The 18034-nt window shown below is 48.9% G+C and overlaps 1 protein-coding gene across 5 annotated transcripts in view; it reads right to left on the reverse strand.

The window, feature by feature from the left end:
* Atp11a (ATPase phospholipid transporting 11A) overlaps nucleotides 1-14117 on the reverse strand; it is a 106182-nt gene extending 92065 nt beyond the window's left edge. For 3 of the 5 annotated variants that reach the window (XM_027387840.2, XM_027387842.2, XM_027387843.2), the window contains exons 1-2: nucleotides 13962-14090; nucleotides 4048-4136 (exon numbers count right to left, since the gene is read on the reverse strand). In XM_027387840.2, the coding sequence (XP_027243641.1) occupies nucleotides 4048-4104 (57 nt within the window). In that variant the 5' untranslated portion in view covers nucleotides 4105-4136; nucleotides 13962-14090. Of the gene's footprint in view, nucleotides 1-3989; nucleotides 4009-4047; nucleotides 4137-13961 lie in introns of those variants that run through there. The other 2 variants (XM_027387841.2, XM_035452881.1) reach the window with 2 other exon arrangements.
* Nucleotides 14118-18034: the final 3917 nt, after the last annotated feature.

An 18034-nucleotide genomic window follows, 5' to 3' on the forward strand; every position in this document is an offset into this window, starting at 1 on the left:
TGCTTTTTATAGATTAAAAAAAAAAAAGTGTTTCCTCAAAAAGCAAGGTATACAATAACAAATGTAAAATAAATGTCATATTTAAAACTGCCCACGAATCAGCTTCATTTGGAATAAGTTCTGGAAATGGATTGTGTTGGTAGTGGCAAAACAGTGTTGTCTGACACCACGGAAATTACAGTTAAATGTAAATTTAGCATGGTGAGTACCATTTTACTACAATAAAGATTATTCATATTCAACAAATCAACATGGCTATAGAAATTATGTACTATTAAAAAGTTATCCCTTTGGGCTGACAAGACAGCTTATCAGGTAAGGGTTCATGTTACAGAAGCCTGATGTTGCAAGTTTGGTCCCTAGGACCAACATGATGGGAGAACTGATTGGCAAAAGTTGTCCTCTGACCCCCACATGTGTGGTATGGCACATACCTGCACTTACACACAGGTACAAGTACACACATATATATGTGTACACATTTGAAGAAAAATCACTCCTTAAGCAAAGCAGGCCAGGCACAAAAGGACAAACACTGTGTGTTCCCACTTTTATGTGGAATCTGATACTGATCTCAAAGAAAGAACAGAACAGCAGTGACTGAGCCTAGAAGAGTTTGGAGACAGTGCAGGGAAAGGCACAGAGGCTAGGGACAGGAAGCAGAGGGGTGACTGGAATTGACAACAGTCTGGGAAATATTTCAAAATAACCAGCAAAGTTAGTGTAGATGCTGCTCAATCCCAACATAAAGAAGGAGTGTATGTAGACATGTCACTCACTTGAGCCACCGTCACACCTCTCTGCAAACACTAAAATATCACACTGTGCCCTCTAAAATGTTAACAGTGATTCAATTTTTAAAATTATTCTGATTTTTTTCCTATTATGTAATTTTATTTCTTTGGTCATATTCTTTCAAGACAGAATTAAAAGCTTTCATAAAAAGCTGGGCATGGCAGTGCACCCTGGTAATCCCAACACTCGGGGAGCTGAAACCCGGGCTACAAAGCCAGATTCAGGCTTTAAAAACAGCAAACAAACCTTTCTCAAAGTGCAATGCACTATTACCTATTTTAAGACACAAAACTCCAAGGCAAACAAGTCAGGGGTCGTTCTTGTGTCTATTTAGCTCCATACTACAGCAGCCAGGTGTCCTCAGCTTGATGGTGCACAGGCTGGCTACAAGGCCATGGGCCCAGACCCTTTTAGGACTCCTACCTCACCACCCCTCCTTCTAACCCTGCACACCATGTGTTCACTCAGTTCTTGTCTGTGTGGTAACCAGTCTCCAGTTGGTTCCACTGCACACGCAGTGCACATGGCACGCACTTGGTGACTGCTGGAGAACCACCAAATGTCAAGGCTGACTTGTGCAGGTAGGTTTCTGTGTGGGAAGTTCCCAGGGTACCTGCAGAGACTCTCCAATAACGCTTTATTTGTATTCTGCATCCAAGGAAGGGTGAGATTAATTGATCAGGAACGATCACCAAAGGTCTCTGACCACCACAGCAGCCTTCTTTACACACACAATACTTCACCAATTTGTACCCAAGTTGATCATTACTGGAAACTCGTGCTACTCTGATGGTTCATATTTATCCGAACAGTGTCCAAAACGGTGATTCTATATGCAAAACATTTTTATCTGAAAGTGACAAATGAAAGTGAGACTTGACCTCAAGTCACAGATGTCCACACCAATGACCCTCCTGTCATTTCCACCTTCAAGTCCAGCTGATCTCTGAGACCTTGAAAAACTACACAAAACCTAGATGAAATCCTCACAGCACAAGTTTGCTGTCCCTAATCCCCTGCTGAAAATAGGCTGGGGAAATCCTCTTTCCCTGAGCACAGGATATTTAACTGTTAAGGTACTTCCTCCTCCCAGGCAGTGGGAAGGTCCATGGAGGGAGGAGGTCACAGATCTGGGTGGAGAGACAACAAGCCCACTCAGACCCTCTCCTGCTCCACTGGGGCCTAATATCTATGGAAGTTTCTTGCTCTGGCCTTGGTTCACACTTTGTAAAAGTTCCAGGTGCCTTGGGGCAGCACATGATGCCTCTAGGTATGGGGTTCAGTGCCAAAGCTGGGTGGGATTTCTCCTTATGACAGCCTCTCCTGAGGCTGGCATGCCTTTCACCAGAGCAACACTAGGCAGAGTGGCCCCTACACCTTGGCCAGGCAACACAGTAGAGCCGGTCCTGGTGGTGTAGGTGTGGGCAAGCCCACCTGAGGACATGAGGACAGGAGAATTGGTTCTGCCCCTTGCTGCTTACTACACAGGGTAAGCTAGCCAGGGCAGTGCTGGAGAGCTCACCCTGGTGTTAAGGATGCAACTACCCAGTCCCAGAATTAGAGCTGAGTTGGCTCATCCCAATATCTAACCCATCTATAATCTGCTGGAGCATGTGAAGGGGATGGTCCTGCAGACCCCAAATTACAGGATCCCCATGACACAGGACAACAACAGGATATCTAGGAGGATCCCCAGTGAGGGCCCAGTATCAATGATAGAGCAAAACCAGAGATCTCAAGCCAGAACAACTCAACGCTCCTTGAAAGTAATACTATATGGACTAAAAGACTGCACGCCTCACTGTGTCACACTACAGTGTCCACAATGAGATTTTTCTTTTCTTTTCATCTTTTTCTCTTTTCTTCTAAATTTTATCTTGTTTTATCCTGGGAGCTCAAGAGTTGCAAGGGTAGAAGGCAGATGGGAAGGGATGGGGAGATGAATGGGATTGAGATGCATGATGTGAAATCCACAAAGAATTAATAAAAAGTTCAACTGGAAAAAAATAAAGGCAGACTCTCTCTTGCTTAATTTTCAGTCAAATGGTCGAAAAGTCTCCAGAATTCACAACCATGCAGGCCAGGTAACCTGACTGGATGAAGAGCCACGACTGATGACAGATTCTGATATAATGGTCTCCAAAGGACAGACCAGATGCTGGTTCTTTAAACACACTAAGAAGACTTGTTTGGGGACTTACAGCTGTCTGTGAGCAGCCCAGGGCCATAGTATGAGGGTATGTTAGGATTCTGCTACCAGAAATAGCTGTGCAGATAGTAGAGCCCCTGCCCCCAAGCTGACTCCTTCACTTCTGCCCACCTCCCAGCAACCAATCCTAAATCTGCTCCAGTAAAAAGTGTCAGCCTGACAATGAAAGAGGTAGAATCCACTTACTAGAGCCATTGTTCCTACTGGTCGATTGGCCATGGCTCTATCTTCACTAAGCAGGCAGGCCTAATCCACTTTGTGACGTAACTAGCAACATCTGTCTGGTCAATAAGCCAGATGCTGTACATCTGGATCAAAACAAGGTGTTACATTACTGTCTTATCGCAACTCCCTCTGCCCTGCCAGACCCTTAGGAAGACAGACATCAAGTCATCAGATTACATGTAATAATAGGAAAATCTTCTTTTTACACTATTAAAAACAAAAACAAACAAACAAAAAAGCCCACACTATGTCTATTCCATGCTGTTTTCCCAGATTTTGTAGAAAAGTGCTATAATTGATTTGGTAATGCAGAAAGCAAATGAAGAGTCTGCTTTGAAATTCACTCCCTGTCTGAACAATGTCTAAACAGAGTTCCAGGCTGAACTGTATCTCCTAGTTCAGGTGCTGAAGTCCTTGTAGTATGTAACCATACTTAAAGAGTAGGCTGGTAACAAGGCCTGAGGATGGTGGTGTCAAACCTGGGAGAACCAGCCTCTATTTGGTCAGATGGGGACATCAGAACCTAGCCCTGCTGACAACCCTGCCTCCAGACCCAAGGAATGCTCCTGCTAAGGTGGGCTGGATAAAGCCTAGCTCACAGAAGTGTGGATGGCGCTCATTCCAGTGCTACATATTAGCTGTCAAGGTACCAACAGAGCCATTTACGCTGACAGACTTAGCAAGAGACATCCCTCATGACAACACCTCCAGACGCAGCTGGCTTCCCTCTCTTATCCACCCTTGGCACTGGTAGACTTACCCATCTAACTCAGATGTCCATCAACTGCCATTTCAGAAACTCCAGCTTCAAATCTCACCTGATGAGATGCTAGACAAAAGCCTGAAACAGAGATAGCCATCTCTGAGTCCTCCATGCAAATCTCTAGCTTGCCTGCTTTGACTTCACCTAGAGAGGACAAATTTAGTTAGCTGACAAGAGTGGGGACAAACACAGGCAGCCAGAAAACATCTGTAAAAACAGGTCAGACACCAGGCGGTGGTGGTGCACGCCTTTAATCCCAACACTCAGAGGCAGGTGGATCTCTGTGAGTTTGAGACCAGCCTGGTCTACAAGAGCTAGTTCCAGGACAGCCTCTAAAGCCACAGAGAAACCCTGTCTTGAAAAACAAACAAACAAAAACAGGTCAGACGCTCCAAGGCTAAAGGGCTTGAAGCTTGCTTGGCACAAGATAGGGACAGGAGTCCCAGACACGGAGCCCTCCCTGCATGAGTAGGAGACACTTTACAGGGTTGATGCTATTGCAGTAAACACTGGGATGGGAGCAGCCAGGGCAGTGATGCACTTCAGAGAGAGGCAGTTTCTAAGGCTTATCATCACAGGTACAAAGTGTCACCACATACCAGCACATAGATGTCAGGCCACATCAGCAGTCAGCCAGGCCCTAAACACAAGCAGGGTGCTGGACATGTGGAGGAAAGGCTGTTGGGCCATTGGAATGCTATCCTGCACCTCAGCCATGAGGGACCAGCTCCACTCTGTCCTCAACCCAAACCAGCTGCTGCTTCCTTCACCCTCACCCCTGATCCTGCTGCTCTGGGCAGTTTGGTCTGGGACTTTTTCTTGGACTTTTCTCTCAAATAGCTGGAAGCAGGGTCTGCCCGCCTTCTGACTCTCTGTCCCTATGATATGTTTCGTAAACCAAATAGCAACCAGAATGTTCTTCAGGCACTTGTGTACAGCACCAAGCCATACACATGTGATTTCAGAGGTGCAATGTGAGACAGCATCATAGGGTCCCCAGAGTGAGAGAGGTCCCATCAAGGGAAAGGACACAAGACGCAGGAGCAGAATTGTTACCACAGCAGTGACAATGAGGGTCAGGCCACCCTAAACCCCACCTGCCTACTCAGGAGACTGCAGTAGGCTAGTGTACTGAGGAGCTAGGATGCCCAATCCTGCCTCTAATACTGCTGGGGACACATGGGGAGGTGACTTCTCCAACAAGGCAATGAGATCTACCACAAATCTGCAGCATGGCCAGGGGGTCCCTATGTGGTCACAAGCAACTCTTGGCAAAGTTGGGGGCAGGGGACCACAATACTCTGGGCCCACTCTCCGTCTAAGAGAGGGTCACCTAGCCAGTCGGTGGTGACACACACCTTTAATCCCAGCACTTGGGAGATAGAGGCAGGCAGATCTCTGTGAGTTTGAGACCAACCTGGTCTACAAGAGCGAGTTCCAGGACAGCCTCCAAAGCCACAAAGAAACCCTGTCACGAAAAAACAAAAACAAAAGAGAAAGAGAGAGAGAAGGGGTCACCTAACTTACCAAACTAAGGCAGGAATGTTGTGGATGATTAACTTATCCTAGGACAACAGCCCTGCACCAGGGCTGTGCTGGACCAAGTAGGTGTATGATCTAATAGAAGGTCAACACGCCTGTAACCACCCCACTACATAAACCCAATGTGAAGAACACAATGCTCCTTCTGGGGGTGTGACAACCAACCTTAGGGGAGGACCCGCCCATAAGACAGCAGAGAAGGGTCCGCTCCACTAGTAGAGATATACCGGTGGACCCAGATCCATCTAGCCACATCTCTCTTCATGTGGGCCCTTTCTCCTTTCTCTGGGATTGGCAGTTTGGGAGGCCAGTGCCAGCATCTCCAGACTATACTCTCTCACAGTGTTGTGGAATGCACAACCCACACTGGCTTTCAATCAAGTATAGTTTTCGCAGAAAAAAAAAAAAAAAACAATCTTCTCTCTAAAAAAAAAATCTTTTCTTTATCTTCCAACTAGAAAATAAAAGATACTCTCATTCCCTTTTCAAGCTGAAAAGTAAACTTTACGGCCCGCACAGACACTTTGGAGAGCGCCTCTGGAGGCACAGTGAGTAGCTGATCCTCAGTACCCTCAGGGAAGCAGCTGCATTTGCCATCTGCCTCTTCTCCTCCCTTCCAATCTCCACTCCCTCTCCCCAGGGAGGTAAGGTGACTTCAGTGGCCACCTGGGTCACCTGAGAACCACAGAGAATGTGACTCACACACAGGGCTAGAGGGCTAGGGTTTTGACGTCATTTGCCAGGTGAGTGAGGTCAAGACTTGCAGGGGCATAATGCTTCTTGCCAGTAACACCTTCCTTGGTGAAAATTATCTGTACCCAGAACACAAACTGGGCCAGGCACAGTGGCTCCCAACACTCTTAGGAGGCTGAGGAAGGATTTCAAAGCCAACCTGGGCTACATGGGCCAACTCTATCTTTAAAAAAACAAAATCTTTTTAACTGGATAAGACCATGTGTGGTGGCATATACCTTTAACCCCACCACTGGGGAGGCGGAGGGTGATGGATCTCTGTGAGTTTGAGGCCAGCCTGGTCTACACAGTAAGTTCCAGGCCACCCAGGGCTACATAGTAAGACCCTGTCTCAGCAACAAGCAACACTTGGATTGGGTCAGACTCTCAGTGGACACTAGACCCAAGCTCCTTTGAATACTCTGAGCCACAACTAATTCCAAACAAGATAGGCACCATGCCATCTTCTGGCAGTACGTGGCACTCCAGAAGTGGACCCCCTCCCCCAACCTGGCTTGCATCCTGGGAGCAGAGCTCAGCCCCAGGAAGACAGCTAACTCCCCAGTAGCGTAAGTCACCCACAGAGTGTGGTTAACCCCAGTGTCCAATGTGCCCAATCCACTCAGCATAGATCCCAAGTAGGGATCCGGTTCTGACACCCACAAAAGTTAAAATACAGAAGCAGAGACACATTTGCAACAGAGCATCAGGAGGGTTAGAGGAGGTTACCACAGCTTTTACAACAGGAATTTCCTGGAGGATAAAGAGCTCAGTGTGTTTTTGAGGGGCGATCTGCCACTAAAAATTCCTGCACGTGAACTTCTTAGAGGAAGAAGCAGCCAACTGCTCCTCAGTACACTTTTAAAATGCTGAGGAGCAGCTAAGGGGCTGACAGTGGAGGAAGTGAATTGTCTCATGTGTCCAGGTACACCAGGAGCCCAGGTCACTGAGGTCAAGTGCTATCCACTGACTTCCACAGCACTTTCCTCTTCAGGAGATGCAGTGAGGGGACCTTCCCTGCTTCAGTCACAGCACTAAAGTTCAAGAGCATGAATGCATGTCTGCGTGCAAGTACACACACACACACACACACACACACACACACACGGGGGGGGGGGGCGCACACCCACAGACACACGACAGAGACAACATCAGGCAAACCACAATAAGAACCTGAAAAGCAGCATGCAAAGTGCTTTACCCATCACATGGTGGCCCAAACCAGAAAGGCCTGAATCCTTATCAGTTGGGTGAGAGACAGGTCACATGCCAGAAACAGGCCAGGCAGCTCCAACAGCCCAAGCGGGCACTGGCCATCCCTAAACAGCTGTTCCCTCCAGCAGCAGGGCCATAGGGAAAGGATTGACTGGATTATGAAAAGTCAGAAAGTGTGGATGTTAGCAGGCACTCATCTATATGTAAGTATGAGCAAGAAAATGACTACTATCCCAGACACTGAGCAGTCAACCCAACCAGCCCAGGGGTGGTCAACTACCTTATCTAGGACTAGTTCCTGCAAGAAGACACCAAACTTGGAAATCCCTTTCAAAGGGTCACAGAGTTACCTCTTGGGAACCAACAATTTAAACTCCTAAAGGGACCTCCAGAGCTTTGTCTGAAGCCAGGCTCTGTGATGCTGTCTCCCAGGCACTAAAGGTCAATGGGCTGACAGAAGAAAACTGGAACAAAGCCCCAAGAGCTCAGTTGTGGTAGTCAGTGGGGCCAGCAGGAGCCCTGGGAAGGAACCTATGAAAGGCACAGGGACATCATCAGGGGCAGGAAGATTGGGAGCTTAGGAACTTCACTTGAAGGGCCAGAGGCCTTCAGACTCCAGTCCATCCCACATCTCTGGGAACTAAGGAAACAGAATGCAGAGGTTTGCAAAAGTGCTGACCAAGACTTGCTGGGTGCTCCAGTGCTTGGTAATAGCGTGGTACTCCCTTCAGAACTTCCCTGTAGCACTTCCTCCAACCACAGTTAAGATGGTGGGGAGAGTCACCCAACAAAGTCATGGAGTAGCAGTTGTGCACAGGGCAGGATCCCTGGCGAGTACAGGTTATCCCCTCCCAAGATAAGGGAGGGGGAGGGCGTGCTGAGGCCAGGATCCTAGCAGGGAGAGAAAAGTCCACAAGGGTCCCAAGAGTGCACAAGCAAACAACAAGGCACCAGATGCTCAGCGTCCCACAGGCTCTGCATTGGCCTTTTCTTCCACTGGACACACTACCCAGTCCAGACCCTGCTGGTCCCTGAGGTCCTCAGGATGCTGTCCAATGAGGCCTTAAACCAATGTTATGGTCTAGATACAAAGCATCCCCTGAAAAAGGCTCCTGGCTTGGCCCCCGGCTGCTAGAGTCAATCACTGAGAGGTAACTAGACTGTGAGGGCTCTGACCTGATCAATGGATTAATATAGTAATGAATTCAAAAATGGATGACGTCACTGGAAGGAGCTAGAAGGAGCATTGGTGGGAAAATAGGGGGACTGGGAGTTTGTCCTGGAAAGTCAAAGACACATGTTATCTCTGGGACCCCTGGCATGACCTCTGGTTCATTTTCTCTCCCCATTTCTATCTCCCCCACTACCCCCCATTCCTGACTACCTACCAAGAAGTAAGCAAGCCCCTTTGATCTTCTATTAAATCCCATCATTATGTTCACTGCACCTTGCCTGGTCTGAAACTATGAGCCAAAAATACATTTTCTCTTTTCAACTGTTTTCTGTGATGCCAAAATAAGAGAACACATCTGACCACTAACACTTGCTTATGTTCAGTTTGCCTCTCCATTCTGGGTGGCCACCCAAGGATGGGGACCTCCATCTGCCTAAGTGTGAGCATTCAAACCACAATGAGGTCAAGAAGACCCTGGGAAGAACACTCCAGGAGCAAGACAAAGACAAGGTGGGAGGAAAAAAGTCTGGTCAGCCATCAAGATAAAGGGTAGACAAAGACATGACTGTGTGCCATGGGCAATGATGTCATCTAAACATCTAAACAAGCTCCAGGACTGGTCTCTATCAAAATGGAGGCAGGTCAGGACAGAAACAGTAGGGCTATGGTCTCCGCAGAGTGTTGTACTGTCTGTTTTCTTCTCAAACATCTGGGCATGTTGTCAGCTGCCCCATGAAGAGGGAGAGTAGAAGTCCTGTGAGAAGCAGGACAGCACAGACTCATGGTGTCCAATCCATCCTGGCCCTACTCATGAAGCATGAGTCACGTGCAAGGGCTGTGTTCTAGATAGTGGGGGCACCAAGGAGTGGGCACCACTGACAGTCCTTGTTTTCAGAGGAGGAAACAGTTTGAAGAAGCTAACCAGCAGCCCAAGTTACCCACCCAGGCAGAGGCAGAGAGAGATGTGAGGATCCAAGAGACAGATGCCTAACCTTCAAAGCTCTGCATCGACCCTGAGTTTCTCAGCCATCAGCATCCCAGTCAAGCAAAAATAGTACCTATTCAATCTTGTATTTCCATTGCTGTAAAAAAAAAAAAAAAAGAATGGCTTTCTATTGATTTGTATTACAAATAAACAGCATTTTTACCTGCGTTTAACTTTGTTAAAAGAACATTTGTATGTCTGAGACATCGGAATCTTCCATCTACCCTGTTTGTGTTGAGCACAAGCACCCAGTAACAATTTGTATGTTCAGTTTGGAACACATCTGCAGACAGAATTCCTGGGTAGTGAGACACTATATGTGCCTGTTAACAGTCATGCCATCTCAGCTAACTGTAAAGTGAAGATAGTGCTCTTATTTCTAGAAACGTAACTAGCTGTGATGATACAAGCCTCTTTCCCCATGGTTATGAAATACAGTCGCTGGCATAAAATAAAAGCATCTGAGGCTTGCTTGTCCTAATGAGCAGACATTCAATAGGGCTCCATAGAACAACGAGGAAGATTCAACTCGAGGAATGAAACATAAAGGTTAAGGGTGATTGCTCAGAATTGTCCAATCAGAACACACCAGGCCCTGAAGACAGGCAGGTGCTGGACCAGCTTGTCTAGCTGCTGCCTTGTTAAGTGTGTGTTAATTATAAACTTTACAAGTCCACCCTATAGATTGCTACCACCATGCTGGAGACAGACCATCCATTAGCCTGGGATTTTATGCCTAAGGAACCACTTATTTCAAATACCAGAAGGGCCTTGGTGGTTAAGTGGTTTCACTTTGTGTCCGGGAATACGGACTCTGGGGGATACACAGGAAGGAAGGCCTGGATCCTCAGAGCTGGATTAGGAGCAGCGAGCCAGTGAGTTAAGTCTCTTAGAACAGGCAAGCTCATAGTGTACCCCGATGTCCATGACTCAAACCACTTGGTAATAAAAAACGAAGAAGCCCAGGGCAGTGGCACCACGCCTTTAATTCCAGCACTCAGGAGACTGTCGCAGGCGGATCTCTGTGAGTTGGCCAGCCTGGTCTATGTACTGATTCCAGAACAGCCAGAGCTACAGCGTAAAATCCAATCTCAAAAAAGAAGAAGAGGAAGAGGAAGAAGTAGTTGCTGTAGTAGTAGTTGTAGATATGATATATCTGCATCTTTACGAATTTCTAATCTTTTGGGGAAGTATAGAGTAAGTCCTCAGGAGCCAAAACCATCTTTTTGTAATATATATAAAAAATTAGAGACTCCAGAGGAGGCTCAGCAGTGAAGAGTTCCACTGTTTTTCCTTCCAGAGGTTTGATCTGCAGCACCCACTCGCAATCGTCAGCTCAGACTCGAGCCCCAGGTGTTCTTCTTCTGACCTCTGCAGGCATCAGGCAGGAACATGGTGTACTTACATACATGCAGGCAAGGAGGCCGTGTGCATAAAAGAAAAATTTAAATCAGCTGGACATGGCGGTGCAGGTCTACAATTGCAACTACTCTTGGGGCTGACACCGGATGACCATAAGCTTGAGACCTGCCTGTATTCAAAGTGAGTTCAAGGCCAACCTGAGCAACTTTAGGGAGATCCTGTCTCAAAAAGACCTGGGGATCTAACTCAGGGGTAGAGCACTTGCCTAGCATTCAGGGAGTCCTAGGTTCCATAACCAAATATCACCAAGAAAATTAAAGAAAGGAAAGCCTTCAGGTTTTCCAAGTTTTCTGTCTTGGACAAAGTGTATTGCGCACAAAGCAAATTCTGGAAGGCAGAGCCTCACAGAAGCTCCGGCAAGCCCTAAAACCTAAGAAACTCAGAAATGTATCACTCAGGCATGGAGAAATGAAGCTCTTGACCTACAGAAATATGAGGGGAAATCAAATCCCCCTCTGCAAGAACCAGGATGGCAAGAGGGAGAGGGCCTTTGTGAGGAGCAGCCTAGGAAGCTCTGTTAATGGTTGCGAAGCAGCAGTATTCCACACCTTGCTTTAAATTATTTTGTCTTTGCAAAACAAAAAACCATATCCACCACCAATTCTTCCCTCCTGATGCTTCAGGGAAGCCTTGGGGTTGGGAACCAACCAACACCCCCGCCCCTTTTAAAGTTTCAAGGGCTTGGGGCCAGGTGGCATTGGGAAGTCAGAGGCAAGCGGATCGCTATGAGTTCAGGACTAGTAGCCTGGTCTACATAGTGAGATCCAGGCCAACCAGAGGCACACAGTGATATTCTCTCAAATAAGTCACGTCTTTGAAGGGTATCCAAGCCATCCACCCTGCTCAGCACCAGGGCATTCAGCTAACCTCTCACTGGCAGCCGCAGGCTAATGCCTGCCCAGGGTCTGGGGAACCTTAGCAGTGTGTGATGGTAAGCTTGCTGAGCCTCTCTTGGGACCCAGGCCCCATTCTTAGCCTTTTTCTGGATGAAGACACTGAATCCACACAAGAACTGCAAGGCACAAGTTGCTGTTGTCCTCTGACAAAAGCACCGGAAGCAGAACAACTGGAGGCCACCTGTCTCAGATACTCTGCTGCAAATGGAAGGCATCCTCAAGCCTAAGCCAGAGGCTCTGCTGCTTCCTATCAAAGGGTCCACACTCCCAACCTCACCTAAGAGGAAGTGTCACTAACTCTCCACACACTCAGTAAAATGTTCAGGATGAACAATATGACTTAGACTGTGTCCTGGCACACTGGCTACCTCATGGTGCATGAGCTGTGTGCCACTCCACAACAGCATGACTGTTCAAATGTACAGCAATGTATACTGTGGCATGCACTGGTGTTGCCCAGACAAGAGTTCTTTCATTCACCTGCCTGTACGCAGTGCCGGGAACTGACCCAGGACAAAATACCCATGACAATGTCTTCCAAGGACTGATGACTCCATCTTTAGCAACCTCAGGCCTCAGAGGGAGCTATGGTGCCTTTATCGTCTTAGGAATTCTGACTGTGTAAGGAGAGGAAGAAGACCCAAGAGACTAATTTCTGTAGAATAAGTTTGCATAATCCATGAGATAAGAATATTCAATCTTACAAAAGAAAATATAATATAATCTCACATCTTGGAAGACAGCCATATTCCAAGGAAAATCCTAACTGTTTGTGGAAAAAGTCAAAGTAACTTCATGGCTTAGACTCGAGTTTAAAATCCTAGATGTGAGTAGTGTGTACAGGAAACAGCAGAGGAGTCATGAGAACAAACTTCGAGCTAGGGGGTAAAAAAAAAAAAGTGAAATAAGCAGAAAGAATAACATCCCATAATTTACATTCCAGATGCATTATCAAACAGTTACGAGTGGGAAAGTTCTTTAAGAAATATCTGCCTCCTAGATTTAGAAGAAAATGCCACTTCAAAGTAAAAAACAGCACAACAAAGAAACTAACCTGAAATTTTACCTAGTTGAGGAAATGTAAGACAGCTGAAGGCCTCCCTGCGGGCAGTACGGAAGTAAAAGACAGCACCCACTTGGGACCATGTGTCCTCTGACCCTGAAAAGCTGGCATGCTCACGGAGTCTCTACAGGGAACAAGACGACCACCCCTCCACCTTTCACTTTCCACCGGGGAGAACTTCAGTTCCTAGTCTCATTCTTTTCTTACTGAAAGGTCAAACTGGGAAGGGAATTAACAAAAAAAAAAAAAAAAAAAAAAAAAAAAAAAAAAAACCACACAGTGGGTACACCGCCCCCCCGGAAAAACCCACATCTAAGGCCAAGTGTCCGGCTCACTAGAGCCGGCTTTGGTCGATCCTCGGTACCCAAGCCCGCTCCCGGCACGCGCTCCTCAAACCTGTGACCACCCGGCGCCAGCTGCCGGACAATAGGTCCTTGTGCCAAGCGCAGGAGAAGATGCTCTGTCTCGGGGCAGATCCCTCTTTTCTGTGCACACCCCTCTGCTCCGTCCTGACCCGTGGCTGCCACCTCCCCGGCCTCCCCTGGTGAGGCACGCTCGGTCACTACCCTCACTACCCGCGCAGCAGCAGCCAGAGGGACCGGGAACTGCGCACTCGGACCTGGCTGCTACTTTCAGAGATGGCAAACTTCACTTCGGACTCCCCGGCGGAGGCTCCCCGCTCCCCCGCTGCCCTGAACGTATCTTCCAGTCGGTCCCTGTGCCCCGAGCGGGCCCGCCCGGCTACAACAGAGCGCGGCCCCCAGGATGGATGTCCCTTAACCCCCTTACCCAAGGGGCTGCAACTGCCTACCCGGGTGGGCCTGGCCGAGCGCAGGTGGAGCACGGCTGGGACCCATCGGCGGGAAGTTCCCGGCCTGGATCCCGACCCCGACCCGGGCCCCGGCCCGGGCCCCAGCCCTAGTCCCAGTGCGCCACTCACGTATCTGCGCACGAGCGTCCTCAGTAGGCTGCAATCCATGGTTGCCGCTCCGGGCTCCGCGAGCCCCCGGGCTGCGGACGCTAGTGCAGCCGCCCCCCGCCCGGTCACGGCCTGGGCGGCGCGGGGGGCGGCCGCGGCCCCTCCGCGCTCATGCCCCGCCGGAAGGGACGCGGCTCGCGCGCAGGTGGCTCGGAGGAGGCGGCCCGCGCCCAGCGCTGCTCCCGTCGGGCCGGCGCGGCCTGCGCTCGCTGCTCCGCGCGCTGCTCCTCCCGCGGCCACCGCGCCTCTGGAGCAGGCTCTGCCCGCTGCGCCCCGCGCGTCACGGGCGCCTGTGAGCATGCGCGCGCCGCAGCCCCGCCCCGGCCCCGCGCGCGCGCCGCGACTCCCCAGCGCGCGCCGCCGCCCTGTTGCTTCCGCCTCCCTGCGGGGCGGGAGGGTGCTGTCACTGCCCCCGTGTGGATCGTCAGATGCCGATTCCCCACCTCCCTTGCTCACTCATGCTCTAAGAGGGAAGCCTGGCTGTGAGCCCAGGGCCCGAAGCCGGGTGAGGTGGGCCTGAGTCCCTGAGCCTGTGGGTCACGCCTCCTACGTTGGCGTGGACAGAAGGCACAGGATCCTCAGGTGGCTGCAGGGTGCAGACACCACCTTCCCTTTTAGGACTTCCTCCCTTGGAGACCCAACATGCCCTGATTCAGCGCTTTGGACTACTGGGCCCTATCTCTCAGGTCCTAGATGCAGACCCAGGCCTCTGGATTTTGCCTGGTGGTCCAGCCGGCTGTCGAGTGCTTCCTGCTACAAGCTTTAGGCTAAATTACCACTGCTAGCACAGCCCCCCTCCAGTTCCAGGTGTGAAGCCGCCCAGGTGTGAAGCAACACACAGCCTGTACAAAACTTTCCTTACCTCCCGGTCCCCCTAACCTAGCCGATGTTTCCTGGTGTCACATCCCTTGCTTTTGCTTCAGTAGAACCCGATGGGGACTAAGGATCTGCAGGGGCCAAGCAGGAGCACCAAACCTGGAGATTGGGAGTGTATTTCAAAACCATTCTGACAGGGTGTGGGGGAGATCTGGTACTGCTACAGCTGGGATTAGACACAGATGACAAGGAACGAGTGCCAGTGACTAAATAGAAAGCCCCACCCCCACCCCGAGTTGCCAGCTCACTGTTTCCCATTTTCCACCCAATCTCTCCATGGCCTTGCTCTTCACCTAGGTTCCACACACATAGCTGCAGACACTGAGCCAGCCTCAGGGAAAGTGTTTCTCTCTGGACTTCCTGGACTTGCCGTGGTCCTGCTGGTATTGGAAGGCAGCTGTCACTGGTACTCCTAGCTTGCTGTGGACTCTTGAGGACAACAGGTTCCTGTGCCTGGGGACAGGTGTCTGGTCCCTGCAACTGGTCGTCCTGTGGCCATGACTGCATGTTCATGTGTCCCTGGTGATGCCATCTAATTTCTATCATGACTTGGTATTGCTAGGACAAACTGTAGGCTTCTGGTGGCAAGTTACAATTGGAATGGGTGAACCTGGCACAGACTTGTCTCAGGACAAAGACTTCTATCTTTAGATAATGTCCGTTTTACTCAGAGGCATGTGTTCATTTTCTTTTCTTTTCTTTTTTTTCTTTGTTTCTCATCTGGATTTTTGAGACAGAATCTTTATCCTGGGCTGGCTTCAATGTCTATGCGATCTTCCTGCCTTAGCCTCTTAAGTGTTAGGAGTACAGAAGTGAACCCTCCCCGCCCCCCCCCGCCCCCCCCCCCCCTCCCATCCTCACTCACCCCGTGCCCACTCTTTTCTTCTTACTGAGGAAAGAACGTCCCTAGTGGTATAACAGCAGTGATTTCATCCTTGTCCTCCAAGCCTTCAACCATTGTGGGGCTCAGGGTGCTCTCTCGTTGTCCCCCCTCCCCCGCAACTAACACCAACCTATCAAGTGACTGGCTTATTGGAAATGAGAAGGCTAGTGCACACGGAGACTTGCTGGCAGGATGTTTGGTGAAGATTTCCTCACTCTTAAGAAAGAACGCTTCCCTTCTGAGATGGAGAATGTTGTCTGGGGTGATGCCTAACACTTTGCAGCTTTCTTGCAGACATTGGAAGATCAAGTGGTAGCCTGAGGAATGAATTCTTCCTGGGTATAGAAGCGTGAGAAAGTGAACTGAACAGAGAATATCATGCATGGATCCATTAACCAGAAACTTACTGTCATAAGAGTCAGTGCATTATGTTTAAACCAAATGAATTGAATTTTCCATTACCAACAGATTTCAGCACTTTTAATCCAGACACACCAATCAGTCAGGACACTGTTAAAATGAAACCCCAACTCATTCTGTGAACCTGTTAGTCACGGCTGCCACTACCCATGCAGGAGATGTTTAAGCTGCAGGCAACCGGCATGGGCCTGGGCTCCCAGGCTTGGCAGGTTATTTTGCCCTCCCTGGTGTTGGCTGGGAATCTCCAAGCTAACATGTTCTTCGGGAGACTTTGCCAAGGTAGGAATGTCTCCATAGCTCAGTCACATGCACAGTGTCCCTAGGTAGAGAACTGGGGGCTTAGGGGTGGGGTCGTTCCTCTTTTCAAATAGCATCTTACAACTACACGACCTAGCCTGGACTTCTTCACACAGTGGTTGGATCTCTCAAGAGCCAAAATGGACACAACAGAGCCCCTAAAGGCTGTGTTTGGAGTCCCCAGAGCATTCCTTCTGCCACACTCTGCTGGAGAAAGTAAGGTCATATGCTTTCAGCCTCCATCCATAAGAAATACCAATAAGCCATATTTCCATGAGAGCCTCCAGGTCACCAGGGGTGCTGCCCCAACACAGCAGGCTATGTCCAACAGGAGGACATCTTTTTTCCTGTGCCTCCCACAATCCCTTCCAGCTCCCTGACTTTTGTCTGGAATCTTCTTTTGAAGAATAAGATCTTATTTGATCATCCTTTTTTGGTACCCCCCCCCCCCAATCTCCTTAGTTTCCTTTAGAAATGGCTTTTTTCCCTTAGCAATTTAATGGCATCAGTGAGGACTGTGTACTTACTTATTTGCTCAAAGTAGCTCATCTAATCCTCACAGATTATGATCACTTGGTGAAGTTTTTTGTTTGTTTGTTTGTTTGTTAGTGCTTGCCCAAGAATATTCTGCCCCAGGCAGTCATTTTGCATTGGTACTTTTTAAAGCCAGCATTCATAGCACACTGAGCTCTGGGCAGGTGAGAAAGACTTTGCTGGGGATGGCGCAGTCATTGATCTTCCACTCTTTGGCACAGCTAGGGACCTTGTATGTACAGGTGCTTGACAAATTGTGAAAGGATTAAATTACACATAGCCTGCCATTTCGGCCACTGAGCGTCAGCAGGAAGAACAAAGGGAGGTCATGAAGCATTGCCAAAGAAAAGAAAAGCTTACAGTCCACAGTCCATAGCAGTTCATCCAGGATGGACTCCTGGGACTGTGTAACAAAACCATGGAGTGAGGTCCCAGGCTCAGACTGTCCTTGAGATTATGCTAGCAGTCATACACTTCCCTGGAATGTATCTAGGAGGTGTTTGTGGACAATACCAGAGTTTATTCATTTACTCTGAGACAGAGTTTCACCATGTAGTCCAGTGTCTTGGTTAGAGTTCCTATAGCTATGATTAAAGATTCTAACCAAAAAGAGCTGGGGGAAGAAAGGGTTTATTTCTCTTAGAACTCTCAAGTCATACTCCACCACAGAGGGACCTCAGGGCAGGAACCTGCAGGCAGGAACTAAAGCAGAGGCCATGGGGGACCACTGCTTACCGGCTTGCCCTTCATGCCTTGCTCAACCTGTTTTTTTGTACCACACAGTATGGCCTATCCAGAGGTGACACTGCCACGAAGGGCTGGGGCTGTACCCTCCCACATCAATCATCAATCAATCAAACAAACAAACAAACAAAACAAAACAAAACAAAAAAAAAAAACGCCCCTGAAAAACAAAACAAAAATTCCTCACAGATTTGCCTACAGGCCAATTTCTCAATTGAGATTCCCTCTTCCTAGGTACTTCTAGGTTTGTGTCAAACTGACAAAACAAAACAAAAACAAA

This window comes from Cricetulus griseus (assembly GCF_003668045.3).
Source record: "Cricetulus griseus strain 17A/GY chromosome 1 unlocalized genomic scaffold, alternate assembly CriGri-PICRH-1.0 chr1_1, whole genome shotgun sequence".
NCBI lineage: Eukaryota > Metazoa > Chordata > Mammalia > Rodentia > Cricetidae > Cricetulus > Cricetulus griseus.